At 36.1% G+C, this 14,655-nt stretch overlaps 1 protein-coding gene across 10 annotated transcripts in view; it reads left to right on the forward strand.

Moving 5' to 3' along the window:
• The window catches only part of dgki (diacylglycerol kinase, iota), an 80,638-nt gene extending 66,219 nt beyond the window's left edge, over nt 1-14,419 (forward strand). For 9 of the 10 annotated variants that reach the window (XM_067582522.1, XM_067582523.1, XM_067582524.1 and 6 more), the window contains 6 exons: nt 146-171; nt 1,706-1,743; nt 2,864-2,984; nt 3,161-3,197; nt 3,340-3,439; nt 6,094-14,419. In XM_067582522.1, the coding sequence (XP_067438623.1) occupies nt 146-171; nt 1,706-1,743; nt 2,864-2,984; nt 3,161-3,197; nt 3,340-3,439; nt 6,094-6,204 (433 nt within the window). In that variant the 3' untranslated portion in view covers nt 6,205-14,419. The remainder of the gene's footprint in view (nt 1-145; nt 172-1,705; nt 1,744-2,863; nt 2,985-3,160; nt 3,198-3,339; nt 3,440-6,093) is intronic. The other variant, XR_010925850.1, reaches the window with a different exon arrangement.
• The last annotated feature ends 236 nt before the right edge of the window (nt 14,420-14,655 follow it).

Genomic DNA, 14,655 nt, shown 5'->3' on the forward strand with positions numbered 1-14,655 from the left:
ATGTGCATTTTACACTATATATTAATCAATAAATCTAAAAGATGATTAAAATGTCAATCCATGATGGAGAATAATCATTGCAAAATAAAGTTTTAGCTACATAAGTCAATCATATATTAATTCTGTCTGTAATTTCTGTTTTCAGTGCTCCTTTGACGCCTGAGGAACAAGGTATAACACACACACACACACAAACACGTTTAAAAATGTATAAAAACTGGTTTGCAGCTGTAGTTTAAGGTTGTTGTCATCACTTTAGAACGTTAAACTATAACCTTTTATACTTTCTAGAAGGATGTTATTTCATAATTTCCTAAGATGCAATTTTGTGTGTTAAGAAATATCCTGATTTCAATGTCAATCACCAGGTCAAAGGTTATCTAGATGTACAAAGTCAAAGTCTTGCAGATGTTGCAACGCAGAGGTTGTCAGTCCTTCCTCAGAAATCTCCCTATCAAGCTTGTGAAGTTTATAACAATAGCGTTCTCTAGAGACTTATTTGTTTTGGGGAAGTTGACTGTGACCTTGTTATCAGCTGGTCTTGTGTCAGTAATAACTCTCTTGTAATTCCTGGGACTCTCCAGTTTAATGAACATGGTGTTCCTCATCCTCACATGCTCTGACATGTCTTTTCCCATTGTCTTGTACACTGACCTCCAACAGACACGTGTATAATAACTGTATAATACACAGTCCACACTTCTAGATTAGCAGAATAAAGTGTACAACTTTTTGTATCTATGTCATCAAATTTAAATGGATTTAATGTCTTTTAAAAATTCCCTTCTGTACTTTTTCTTATTCTGCTTTGTTATAACTTAAAACTTCATATTTAGTCAGAAACAGTCATGACATGTCTGTTTTATTGTTTGGTTGGATAAAGTTGTCTTAAATTCATCAGTAAAGGGTTGTACTATAGGTTGCATCAGTTTTTCTTTCTAAAATCTGCTGATACAGCACTTATGTAACAGCCAGATACAAAAAAATGACTCATCATCAGAAAAAACAAGGAAGTAACACAGTTTACAGTATTTTTACTTATCTGAACCTTTTCAACTACACCCTTCCCCATCAGTCACTTGTATTCAATCATAGACTCTACAGTATAAATGCTACTCACACACAAGACAAAGTAGACACAGGTAATTCTAGTTAATCATTCTTGTTATTCAATGTTTTTAGATGTACTATTGAGGGCAGTTTGATGGCTCCAGAGATAATAAACAAAAAAAATTCCGCTACAAGGATGTAACCTTTAACGTTGACCTGACTGTACAAACCACGAGCAGATGTTAATGTTTGTGAGAAAGTGAAACAGAAAGTTGCAAACTAAGACCAACCTCGGAAAAACTCCAGGGGAAGTTACATGAAAACATATCCTCCTTTATTTATATCCTCAATTGTTTTGAAAACAAAACAAGAGTCACGTTGAATATTCTCATTGTCCATCAGAATAAATAAACAAACACAGTCAACATCTTTAGCGGAGGTTTGTTTCGTTACTTGCTGAACCAGTTTGAGTAAAAATGCCTCAACTTTGCAAAGAATTAAACATCTTTACCGCAGACGGTCAGCAGAGTAGCAGATATCTCCAAGGGAAGAGGAAGATGTTGTGTTTACATACAGACACAAGTGTGTCAAGTGGAAACTGACACACTGTAACGTGACCTCACATGATGAACATATGTTTTTTGTGTTTTCACAGCTTTGCTGACAGCTGCGAGTTGTGGGGATCTCTCTATGGTAAAGTACAGACTGTCGAGGAATGTGTAATTATAACCAGTTTAACCTGTCTGTGTCGACGAAACAGTCTGCCAAGTTTAATCGTACCTTCACAAAATATGTAAATCTCTTCAGCTTCTCTCTTTCACTATCTTATATGAAGCACCCAAAGTCAGTTCATTAAATCTGCTGAACACACAGTATCTGAAAGGTTTTAGCTGCAAAGTAACTTCACATTTCAGGGCCACATTTCCTGATAAAGACCAATCTTTAGAAGTTAAGAGTTGAGCACTTTTACTTTTAAGAGCTTCTTTTTTTGTGAGATACTGAAGAGAAAAGTAACATTTAACTGTCTATACGCTGTATTATATGTTAAAAAATACATAAATCACAACGTATACAGTAAGTGTTTTATATCTGGAATCACACAGAATAAAAACAAGCTTAATTTACAGTCTGACCTTTCAGCTCACCGTCTGTTATTATCATTCGTGGTGGTGGGTGGAAGTTACCGCAGCTGATGTTTCTCTTCCGTAAATCTAAAATCAAGCTGTGAAGGTTTTCATGCACATCATCATTTCTGTATCAGGCTTACTGTATAGAAGCATGTGCCAAACAACGTAAGCACCATAAACAAAAGACAGTAGTAATAATTAGTCAACAAGCGGTTTAGTTGAAACATTAGTTAGCAGGTAGGAGGCTCTTCTTCACCTACAATCCTTTCAGAGTGTCTGTAATTTCAGTGCTTTTGGGAAAACACCTCTTAAATTTAAAATGGTTTCGCTTCAAAATACTTTTGGGAAGTGAAGACGCTGGTTTTTCGGGAATAAATAGAGGAAAAGGCTTTGATGAATAAAAGGGGAACTTTGATACAGCAGTGACAAAGAGAATAAACAAACCAAAAATGAATCCTGCAACAATACATGATGACATTGTTTAACTGAAAGGTGTGTCATGGAATAAGACAAACACCATAATAAACATTAAGCACTTAGTCATTTAACATTCCTTCCTATTTTCACCTTTATTGACCCTGAAGCTACAAATAAAAGCTTCTTCTGTACTTTAAAAACTTTTTAGTGGATGTAACTTCAGTTCACTTTAAACATTTGTTTGTTTTTTCTTTTCTGTCAATCTCCAGATGTCGGAGTGCGTCCGTCGCGGCGTCAGCTTGTTGGTTAGAGACTCTGGAGGTTGTTCAGCGTTGCATAAAGCCGCTCACAACGGACACGCGGAGATGGTCAGCTACATACTGCAACAAGGTGAGCGTGTAGATATATGCATGTGATTATCTGAAAGGAGTGGTATGCTGCATTTTTAACATCAATAAATCACATTTATTACTGTCAACAAACGCCTCCAACAGCTTTATTTTACATTGTCCTCCAGACTTCAACAGAAAATTCTTCTGTCTTATGCTGTTTTTTTATCTCTTCAGGCTCCAAAGTGCTTCTGGATTTGGCAGACAGAGAGAAGTATGACAGCTGTCTGGTTTCTGTTTTAATGGCAGCTTCCTTTCTGTTAATGTGGTTAATGTACCAGTAATCTAAAACCAATTTATGCCAAGGCAGGGGCATGTTCTTACGTATTTGTGTGTGTGTGTTTGTGTGTACGTAGGGGGGACACCGCCTTGCACAAAGCCGCCTCAGAGAAGCAACATGACGTGTGTCGATTGTTGGTGGAGGCCGGGGCGTCGCTCGAGAAAACCAACTTCCAGGTAAACATATACACACGTTTACTGTAAGTCCAGCTTATCACTGCACACCGTGATTCTCCTCCTTTCACTTTGTTCAACAGAAACATTCTTCAGCTCGTCAAGCAGGTCTGTTTTAGAATATTAACTGTGTAAACAAGGGAGGAATCAACCTGATCTGCACATGGGTTCAGGAATTTTATGATGGTTAAATATCAGCTATAAAAATCCCCTTACACTTTGTTAAGATACTTGAATTGTTGTGAGAGCAGAAACCACAGATTGCATCAAATAGATAAACAGAAACATGCTTTTTTTTAAACTAACAACCTCGAAGATCTCTCTTTTTGTTCTGTTTGGAAGCATCAAACGGTAATTGCAGGTGTGTTGCGTTAGCTCCGCCTCTCTGGCAGACCAACCACTGCTGAATGATGGAAAACGCGTCACTAACTGTGCACCGCTTGTGATTTTTTCCCGGGAATGTCGCTATTTACACTCATTTCGTAAAAACTGCAAATGCAAGAGCTTTCATCAGTGGGCCGTCAGCTCGATCACTGTTCTGTTACCTCGTTCAGCGATAGATAAACAGATTTAACAGACATTTATTTAAATGAACATCTTCAAGATTATTACTTTGGGGGGTTTTTTGCATGTATTTGCTGGTAGCAGAGAGTGACAGGAAATAAAGAGTAGAGAGAAACTGGCTGCATTTAAACCACAAACAATTTTTGTGAATGTTTATATTGGCAGCTCCCAGAAAGGAGATATTTTGGCTTCACTTTTCAATCGCAATAGGTAGTTGAGACATGTCGTCCATATTTATTTACAGTCAATGATCTTTTTACATGAATTTGATCACAATCAATATGCAATTTTCATACACGATATGCATCTTAAATCCCCTAAACATGACAAATCATGAGCTGCTTTGGGTGAAAAAAGTCACTTACATTAGCATTTCTATAACATATTTCAGTCACAGTTCTCTTGTGCACCAAAGTGCTGTTGTTGATTGAAAACTACATTCAGGAGCAGCCAAAAGGTTACATCACAAGTCACATGACCACAACGTCCTTGGTTTGACTCCAGCTGGCGATGTTTGTTACATGTCGTGCCTCTCTCTCTCTCTCTCTCTCTCTCTCTCTCCCCTTGTTTCTCTGCCTCTTCACTTCACTATCAACTGTCCAGTAAAAGTTAAAGTGCTCAAAAATAAATCTTAATAAAGAAAACTTTGTTGAAATTCCATTATATTGTAATGCTGGGGATGATAGGAGGCCACGCAAATTCAAACCTTTTAGCCATTTAAAGTAAAAATACAGACATGGAGTTAAAACAAAACAATATGGCTACACAGGAAGTGCAGGTACTGTAGTCCACAGTGTCACTCCTACCTCCACAGATATTATACAAAACACTTAAGGACAGGATATTTAATGTTATAGGAAACCAGGAAGGAAAGGCTGTATTTTAATACAGATCTGTTCAGCTATCAAACTTTTAAATTGCTTTTCTAATTGTGATACAGTAGTATTGTGTGTTGGCAGCTTAAGTATACAGATTATGACTTCTGGCACAACTTTATCTCGGTCCAAGGTTCATGTAGAAGGAGAAAAAGGTTAAACTTCCATCCGCACTTCTACAGTAGAAGAACAAGTTTATTTGTTTTGGCTTGTATCCTTCACAGACGGATAAGCGTGACAGTGTTTACAAGCTGAAACACAATAAAGGTGTTTATATACCACACGTGTTACTGAAGGTTTGACCTTTTCAGCCATATGCAGGCAAAACAATAAAAAAATAATATTACATTGGACTGAAGATGCTGAAGGACTTTGATTGTAAAATATACTTAATTACCAGTTTAATATATGCACCTGTAAGTGCAGTGAACCTCTAATGCAATCGATACAACAGCCTTGCAAGTAATCCTGTATTTGTGAAGCTTATAATGTTCAGTTTTTGTTGATACCTTGTCAGAGAGACGTTGATTAAAGGGGACATATCATGCACATCATTTTTTGTGATTTTCTGTCATTTTTATACTGTTATATCGTCAGATGTTTATGTTAAACATGGTCAAAGGTCCAAAACTTGAGGTGAACATATGTAAAAATACTCCCTGCAAGTCAAAAGTCAGATCAAGTCAAGTTGCTGAGGTTGTTCACGTCGTCCATATTTTAGATTCAGGCTCAAAGATGTACAGATGGATTCGAGAAGTTTATATTTCAAGTAAAGAACAAGAAAAATAAGTTAAATCCTACTACTACAGTTTGTTTACGTAGCCTCCAGAGCCGGCAGAAGCTAACCAATCAGAACAGAGGGGGGCCTTAAAGAGACAGGAGCTAAAACGGCCTGTTACAGACAGAGGCTGAACTGAGGGGCTGCATAAAGGGCCAGTATAAGATAAATAAAGAATTTTATGAACTGTAAATCATGCAAAGATATTCCAGTAGAGCCCCAGAATATAAATATAGACCTAAAAATGTGCATATGATACGTTCCCTTTAACCTCTGTGGGCATTTTCAAGGCTGTAATTTGTGGTGATGATGTGGACTGCATTATATTGAGGTCTGTTTCTATATTTTATCCACCTCAGTCATGACCCTTCATTTCAACTCACAGCACACTAAAGAAAGGCATTAACGTGTATTTTTGTGTGTGTGTGTGTGTCCACCAGGGGAAGACACCAGCGGAACAAGCGGTCGGAGACTCGGAGCTGGCCACCTACCTGAGCACCCAACAACACAAATCTTCTGCCACCCACGAAGACTTGGAGACCGCTGTCTGAGGCGCACACACACTCACACACTCTCTCACTCACTCTGTCTCTCTGGACTCCGCACACACTCGTAGTGGAGAAGACTCTGAGAGAGAGAGAGAGAAAAGTGTATAAAGAAAACAAACAAACAAACAAACAAACAGAGTCTGGATTTGGCTCCAGCGTCTCTACAGACGGAGGGAAAAATCAGACAAAACCACAGAAGTGAACTGCTTCAGCTCACAACAGCACCGCAGTGGAGAAAATGTTTTAATGGTCAACTATTTATTTGTATTTATTTATTCATATTCTATTTATTGGTTGTACTGATTGATGGATTGAGTGATCGATTGTACAGTGGGACTCTTAACGGTTCAGGATGCAAGTGCACTTTGACCAGCCGGAAAAAAACACGTCGTCTCTCATCTTGTAAAGGATTTATTTGGATCATATTTTTAAAAAAAAAAAAAAAAAACAGGGGGTAAGACTTCTACGGTGGTCGAAAAGTGTGAAAATCGTCAAAATAACATAAAGTCTCATTTCAGAACTGATGGACATATTAAAGGTTTATATGTTTACCCCATAAAACCTGTGTGCCAAAGACATTACGCTGATGTAGTGTCACATCCAGTCCACAGTTTATGTAATGATCGCAGTGTTTATCACATTAGTTGGTTAAAACATTTTCATTAATCTCCAAAACTGATTATATATATATATTTTTTTGTTTTAACACTAAATTATGTTAAGACTTCAATCATGTTGTTTCATTCTGCGTCTCCATTACTGAGTCATTGAAGGGCTGTGATAACTATTTTTAATTGTTACACATTAGTTTAAGTAAGTAAGGAAGGAATGAAAGAAGTAAAAGCACCTTTCAAAACTACACTTGCAAAGTGTTTCACATGTAAAAATACCAAAAACTACAACAAAACGATTACAGGGAACAATCGCCCTTAAAGAGAATTAAATGAAAATCATATATAAACAGCATAAAACCATCAGAGTAATAAGTAATAGAAATGCCAGACTGTACAGAGGTATTAGGAGGGGGGGTTTAGTCCAGTGGTTCCTAACCTGGAGGGTCCAAAGATGATTAAAGTCATGAGACAGAAATGAGACAAAATTCACAGCTTTTCTCAAATTTTTGCTTTTTTTTTGGGTGAATTACTGATTCACATCTTCAAGTCTCTAAAAATTCCTTCAAATGCAACAATATCAGAAGAAAAACATTCACTCTTTGGTTGAAATGCTTGTGACGACATTAGTTTGTTTTAATCCAAACAGGTTGGGAACCGCTGGTGTTGTTGGAGCTAAAACTGTAAAGATCCAGTATTTGGCTTCCAGGGCTGAGAGGTCTTAGTGTAAAATATAGTGTTTAAAGTTCAGAAATATAAAATTACAGCCAATGTAATGCAGCCAGGACTGCAGAAATATGCTTTATGCAGTAAGGTTATTTTCTAATAACCAGATTTTGGGTGCCAGGTGGTCTTATTTTGAAATCTCTACCTTCTTTTTTATAATCCTCTTCTTAAAGGTTCTTCTAAAGATCGATAAATTATTTTATCTCTTGTAGAACTGAAACAATTAGTGGATTAATCAACAGAAAACTGTAAACTATTTGGATAATAGATTAATCTTTTAAGTCTTTTTTTTGTTTTTGTGTAAAAATGCCAAAAAAAAATCACTGGTTTCAGCTTCTTAAATGTGAATATTTGCTGATTTTCTTGGTCATTTATGACATTAAATTAAATATCTTTTGGTTTTGGACTGTTGGTAAGAAAAAGAAAAACATTTGGGAAAATGTGAGGGACATTTTATAGACCAAACAATTGGCAGCAATAATGAAAACAATCTAATTCAGAGCATCAGACCAAAACTTTCAGCTAAAAAACTTTACTTACAATTAAATCAAAATGTTGCATCCAAACTAGTTTTTCTCATAAATGTGTAAACAAACAAAACAAGGCTGAATCCATCATATCAGGGGTGGATGGGAAGACCAGACCAGATCTGAATTTAGAGAAGGGACCAGTATCGGAGGAAAAACCAACACATTAGTTCAACCACGAATCCTTCCGCAGGTGTTCGCGAACGTTCAGCAAATGCAGCTGGTTGATTATAGGAGATAAAACCAGTGTGTGTTTAAATTTAAAAAAATAGACATTTAAAGCATAATCAGCTCATTTCAAACATCTGCCAAACAAATATTTTAACTTTTCGCAGTGGGATTGTGTGTATCTGGTACTCCTGACCCGACAAAGCTTTTCACATGCAACTTGTGTGTGTGTGTGTGTGTTAGTGTGTGTGTGTGATAATATTCCTCATTCCATATCAAATCTTGAAAAGAGAAGCGAGTACAACTGCAACAAAAAGAGACTGAAGCAGGGAAGAAACTCTTTATTCTGCCCTCTGTGCAGCATGTACATAACTACAGTAGTGTGTGTGTGTGTGTGTGTGTGTGTACCTCGATAACACATGCCCGAGTGTGTGTGTGTGTGTGTGTGTGTTTGCAGCATTTATCCAAGAAGAAAAAAAAAATCTGAGCCATATTCAATGCAATATGAATAGATGACGTCTTTTTGCATTTCTCTATTAATCGTTTACATTACATTAATGTTTTTAACATAGTCGACCATTTAGCACCGAGGAGTATTGAATGTGCAATTTTACTTCAGTGCTGGTTGGGTATATGATTGTCTTGTTATTTTATTTTTTTTCTTTTGTGTGCATGTATGTCGATGGATTTAACTTTTTTTTTTTTTTTTTTAATTTGAAAGCCCTGCGAGGTTTGTTTTGATATAACCCGTTGTAAACTAAATTGATAGGAGCTGCTTTCCCAGCTGGATGTGGGAGACGTTGAACATTTTAAAGGCTTAGCTGTAGCCATCATAGAGGTCCTTCCTGTTGCCTGTCACACATTCCCTCTGAAATTCCTACATAGTTACGAACTTACAGTATTGCTCAAAGCCACATTTATGAGTCATTGCTCACCATATTTACAGGATTTCAGGGATTTACCAGTTCCTTCAATTTCTAAGCAAGTTTCATTTAAAAGTACAGCTGTCAAACAGTGAGGCTGCTTTTTTTGTCCACATTTTTTCTATTTTCAAGACATAATCTTACACTTAACCCCTTCTTTTGTGTAGATTAAACAAACAAGATTTAACGTGTTAATTAGTGAGCGTTAGAGGTGCTGGTAGGCCAATTGTGTTAACTTTGGACAGATTCACGCTAAGCTAACTGGGTTCTGGTCCAGCTATACATTCAAATAGGACGTATCCTGCACATTTCCAGGTCTATATTTTTATTCTGGGACTCTACTTTAAAATCTTTGCATGATTTACAGTTAAAAACTCCTTATTTATCTTATACTGGCCTTTTATGCAGCCCCTCAGTTCAACCTCTGTCTGAAACAGGTCGTTTTAGCTCCTGTCTCTTTAAGGCCCGCCTCCAGATGAGCCAACTCTATTCTGATTGGTCAGCTTCTGCCAGCTCCAGAGGCTACATAAACAAACAGTATCAGCGGGATTTTGCTTCGGTTTCTTGATCTTTACTCGAAATGTCAACTTCTCAAATACATCCGTACATGTTGGAGCCCGAATCAGATCCGAAATATGCGAGTGGACGACGTGAACGACCTTAGCGACAAAGGCTACTGAACAGACGGCCACGTGTGAACAATCTGATGTCAAGTCAAGTCAATTTTTATTTGTATAGACCAATATCAACAATCTGTACAGCAACATCCTCTGTCCTTAGACCTTTGATTCCAATAAGCGTTCAGACCAGACTGAAGCCTGACTTTTGACCTGAAGGGACCATCTTTGACCATGTTTAACATAGACATCTGACATTACAACAGTATAAAAATAGCATGTTATGTCCCCTTTAACAAACAGATATTAGAGCGGGACCAATCTGCTCATCTAACTTGACAAGACACTGATCAACTATATGAAAAAAACCTAAAGGTCGACCAAATATTGACAGATGAGGTGTTCCTGCTCTACAGATAATACATATACAGTATATTAGGTGACACGTTTTGGTCAGTAGCTATTAAAATTTGTGACTAAATACTATGGAGGCACCATTTTTTTGGCAACAGCTATTGCAGCTATTGATCGGGTCACACAGTTTGGTTTCACACCTGAACAGTGTTTCTCTGATGCTCCGATATACAGCCAATCAAAAACAAGTATTTTCTGTGACCATGGTGACAATTTAATATAAGAAATGTTTTGTTTGACGATTCATTGAACTGATTTTGCTTTAGGACAATTATTTTAAACCATTTCAAGTTGAATCAGTGGCTCCTGTCATATAAAATGTGTTTTAACTGCATATTTTTACATTTTAACGCAAAACTTTCTCTCCCTCTTTGACTAAATCCACATTTTAAGCATTTTTTAAATGTTTGTTTTTCCATAAATATTCACGACGCAGGACTTCTACGATGGCTACCGGTGTAGACATCCGACACTGAGACTTTCCCCTGAGTGTCTGGAGATTATAAAAATAGATTTAAAAAAAAAAAAGATGTGTGTAAATTGAAATCCTTAAACTGAAGTTTCTGTGAATGGTGATGACATTTTCTATGAACTGTGGTAATAAGCTAGGCCCGTTCTGAATGACCCACACACGCTTATCACTCTTTCTATTGAGTAGAAACATGACTTTGTATTAAATTGTGTCTCTCATCAGCGTCGGTTATGCATGGCATTCTTCTTACCTCCATGGGACTGATTATTTTCTGGTAATGGCATAGAAAATGGCATTATTGTTGTTTTAAACTATTAAATTATTATAGTTTTAAATGATTGATACCTGAGTTTCCTCTTTGGTTGGATATGTGTTGTTCTGCTTTTGTATTTCTTATTTTTTCTGCTGCTGATGATGATGGTGATGATGACGATGGGATTACTTGAAACCTGCTTTATTTGCATCATCTGTTAAAAGGAGAATTGACGCTGTAGTTTTTCAGCCTCTGATATTATTTTCTATTTGAACGTTTGTTTGGGAAATCCCCCTCAGCACTGTTAATAGAGTTTCCTGTTTCTTCAGCCGCTAGACAAAACAATCATTTGTTCGAACTGGAAACCTGATTCCCTGTAAATTTTAACAAATATAAAGTTACAAAACATTTCCTAAATTGCACAGTTCTGCCTTTTATCAACAAATCAAGTGTTTCACAGCCAAACTTTCAGTTTTGAGTTAAAAGAAATTAAAAGAAATCTTATAACAAGGCCCACAAACTAGCTCTTTTGTTCTGGAGCTTTCAACTGTATCAAAATATCTTCCTCAGCAGGTGGAGTTCATACATGTTCAGATTTCAATTTTTTTTTTTTTCTGATTTCCAGCTACTGAGGAGGCTTATGTAATACAATCGAAAGCTCCAGAACAGCTACTAAATGGGCCTTTTTTAATGGTGATGTTTTGTCAGCTGTTGTTTCAAAGCTTAAGAATTAACTTTCAGTCGTGGCAGCTTATTGAAATGAAACCAAAAAATAACTCATAAAACCAAAAACTGACAATTATAGTAAGAATACTAGAAAGATAAGATCAAATAATTAATTAAAGTGTGGAAAAATAAAGTAGAATTTTAGTTGCTGCAGGTTCATATCAGATGTGAGAAGTTATTTCCCAATAACTCAGTGTTTGTTTTACTCCATCTGGAGTCCAGACGGGTGGAGTTAAGCTGATACATGGTGTGTTGGACTTGATCAAAATTATGAAAATTATATTTAAACTTTTTTTTTTTTTTTTTTTTACCCAAGTGATAAAATCTTTTACCACTCACTGTTCTTCGCTGCTGGACTTAAGCACCATTTCTGCTACTAATAAGAGAAGTTACATGAATGTGTAATATTGATCTTTTAATCATTTTCAAAATGAAGGCCTTGTTATATAAATAATCCAGGTACAATGTACAGCAGAGTATTTAACTAAAACCTTCACAAAACAGCAAACATGTTGGGTTTTAATGGGTTTGTTTTGGTTCAGCTTTTGAAAGATGCCTTGAAATTGTACATCAGCTGCTTTAAAAGCCGTTTGGTTTTTTATTGTCTGGTAACTTTTAATATGTTTTTGTCTTCAGTCTCAACAGCTCACTTCTGTTAATCATTATTAGCCATTACTATGATTTAACTGTAGAAGTCCTCACTGTAGGGGATACCAGTATTTGGTAACAGTTCACTGGCATTAGAAACAACTTTTATCTATTTGACATTCACACTTTCCAGATGTGCTACAGGAACTTGCATAATATTTCAGTTTTCGTTGTGGTTTTTCGGTTGTAAACTCCATACTGAATTTATAAGAACTTGATCGTAAGACATCAGATTATGATAAAGGGTGCGGTTTCATTGTACGGCGTACTGAAACATTTTTGCTATTCTAACAATTCACTGACCATGACATAAACAATCGCCCAGATCGCCGTGAAAGGACAACCTCAAATGTGTCACGAGTCCAACAGAATTTACAAGTAGCCGTAAAGTCAAATACGGTTTGAAGTCAAATAAGGTTTGAAGTGCACACCCAGCTGAGTCACGTTAGGGGTTTTCCAGGAAGTCTTGACTACAGAGGAAAACATACCTGCATAGTTGTTGGTCAAGCAATCACATGTCACAAGTTACAAGTTAACTTTCGGTTTTAAGCCAACGTACGAGAAAACTAGAAATGTGAACATCTACACGTCTTTCATGACAATATTATAGGGGATGTTTGTGATATGAGTGAAAGCGTCAGAACAGCTACTAAATGGACATTTATGGTGGGAATTTTTTTGGCCAACTTCTGTTTTTAAAGGTCAAAAATGAACTTTAAGTCTCAAGATATTTGTAGTTTTTTTGAGTTTGTATCTGCCAAACAAGGCTTCAAGTTTCAAATCACATTATAAACTGTTGAAACAGGCAGAATTGGTGCATCTGGAAACATTCAAAATGGTAATTATTACTAATTATAATAAAATATGTCTAAAACCGGAGTTGGAAAGTTAATTTTAAATGAGTCTGTGTGCAGAGAAGCATTGGAGTATCTGAAGTAATTTAAACTGAGATTAATTTACTTTAATTTACAAGTTTACAGGTTTGTATAAACCAGTGTTCCCAACTATTTTTGTTTGTCTTTGCTCAAAAAGAACCAAAATCTTCTTGTGATCCTTTGTCACAGGTTGTCTTGTTTTACATTGTTAACTTTTAAATGCCTGATGAGATAAAATTATTTAACAATTCAACAGAAAAACACCAAAATCATCATCCTTTCCTTTTACCCCTCTTGCGACCTTGTGGGGGCCTCCACAAGAATATTAACAGTTTCAGAGACAACATACATACAACATAATAGACGGTTAAAAAAAGAGCTTAAATATTCAGAAAACCAGGCAAAAATGTGTCAAACTTGAATCTGAGGTTCCTCTTATGGCGACAGTGAGGTTTAACATGACTGTGTTAGCGTGCACGGCGACTGAGTCTTGAAGCTTTTTAGCAAGTATTTTCATGAATCAGACGTTGCAACAGCATGCGTCATGTCAGTGAACGTGCAGAAAGGCGTTTATTTGCAAGAAAACGTTTTTGTAAAACCTTGTAGGAATCCTTTGTCTTCCCATTCATCATCAAAACAAGTGCAAGGTGTGTTTCTAAAATATGCAGAGTACAAATAAGATTAACAGTGTGCAGACTTCACTTCTTTGTACTCTGAAATGATTTATTTATTTATTTATTTTTTTTGTCTTGCACCTGAATAATTTGCCTGGATGTGCACATACTTGGTCCCTCTTCTGGTGTTTCTAAAAATGTGCCAGGTTTCTGTGAAGATTGACCCAGACCCTGGTTATAAAAATCATTACTGTATTAAGTGAAATATCTGTATGAATGTAAACTTCTTTCTTATTTTAGTTCACTTTCTGATTGTCACTGATCCCCCATTTTTTTCTCTCTAGTACTGGATACCATAAATAAAGTATTTTGATGTTAAACAAGGTTATTTTAACAGTGAAAATGTCATTCAAAACAAAAGCAGCTTTCAGTCTTTTACCAACATTAAGAGATTCTTGATGATTCTGCTTGAATAAAAAAAACTGTGTTTAGTTTAGTGGATATTTTTAAATGTTTATGGGAAGAAAATAAAACATGTACTGTATATACATTTGAAAGGCATAATGACAAAGCATGCCAGATTGTACAATTGTAACATCATTTGAGTAAATCTTATCATTTTAGAATAAATCAAGTTGAAATCCCTTCTCTTCTTTTTTTGCTGTGTCACTTGTTTGGGTTGGTTTCACTTTGTGTTTGTTAAAAAAAAAAAAAAAAGAAAGAAAATAGATAGAAAAATCTATATTTCAACATTGTGTAAGTGAATTTTACTATATACTCTTACTGCGGTCACATTTTGGCTCAACATGATCATTTATTGCTTTCGTTTCGATTAAAATGATCATGGACGAGACAAAAATTAGCCCCTTTTTTTCAGTGA

The sequence above is a fragment of the Thunnus thynnus genome, chromosome 23 (genome assembly GCF_963924715.1).
Source record: "Thunnus thynnus chromosome 23, fThuThy2.1, whole genome shotgun sequence".
NCBI classification, from domain to species: domain Eukaryota; kingdom Metazoa; phylum Chordata; class Actinopteri; order Scombriformes; family Scombridae; genus Thunnus; species Thunnus thynnus.